We start from the raw sequence: 304 nt of genomic DNA, 5'->3' as shown, positions 1-304 counted from the left end.
CGTGGCCGGGATCCTCCACCTGGGAAACATCAGCTTTAGGGAGGAAGGCAACTACGCTCGGGTGGAAAATGCTGACTGTGAGTAGCCAACTGGTCCAGGGGGCAATGGGGATGCTTGCAGAGACCCTTGGCAAAGAACTGCAAACTCTCCATAGCATAAATCCCCTGGCGGAGGAGAGAGGCACCATCAGCATCTTCCCCACGTTAGACATGGGGAAACTGAGGCAGTGAGCAAATGGCGCACAAGAGCTTAATAAGAGGAAGGATGCCAGGAGTCGCTTGCTGTGATTTAGCAGGGGGAGGAC

At 54.9% G+C, this 304-nt stretch overlaps 1 protein-coding gene across 1 annotated transcript in view; it reads left to right on the top strand.

The window, feature by feature from the left end:
• The window catches only part of LOC104405590 (unconventional myosin-If-like), a gene marked incomplete at its 3' end in the record, with an annotated part of 14,395 nt that overhangs the window by 7,893 nt on the left and 6,198 nt on the right, over positions 1–304 (top strand). The window contains 1 exon segment of the mRNA XM_010014337.1: positions 1–77. This exon segment is cut by the window's left edge and continues 18 nt beyond it. Coding sequence (XP_010012639.1) covers positions 1–77 — 77 coding nt within the window.

The sequence above is a fragment of the Nestor notabilis genome, unplaced genomic scaffold (assembly GCF_000696875.1).
Source record: "Nestor notabilis isolate BGI_N333 unplaced genomic scaffold, ASM69687v1 scaffold13515, whole genome shotgun sequence".
NCBI classification, from domain to species: domain Eukaryota; kingdom Metazoa; phylum Chordata; class Aves; order Psittaciformes; family Psittacidae; genus Nestor; species Nestor notabilis.
The sequence above is the reverse complement of the archived record's forward strand: the minus strand, read 5'-3'. Positions and strand labels throughout refer to the sequence as shown.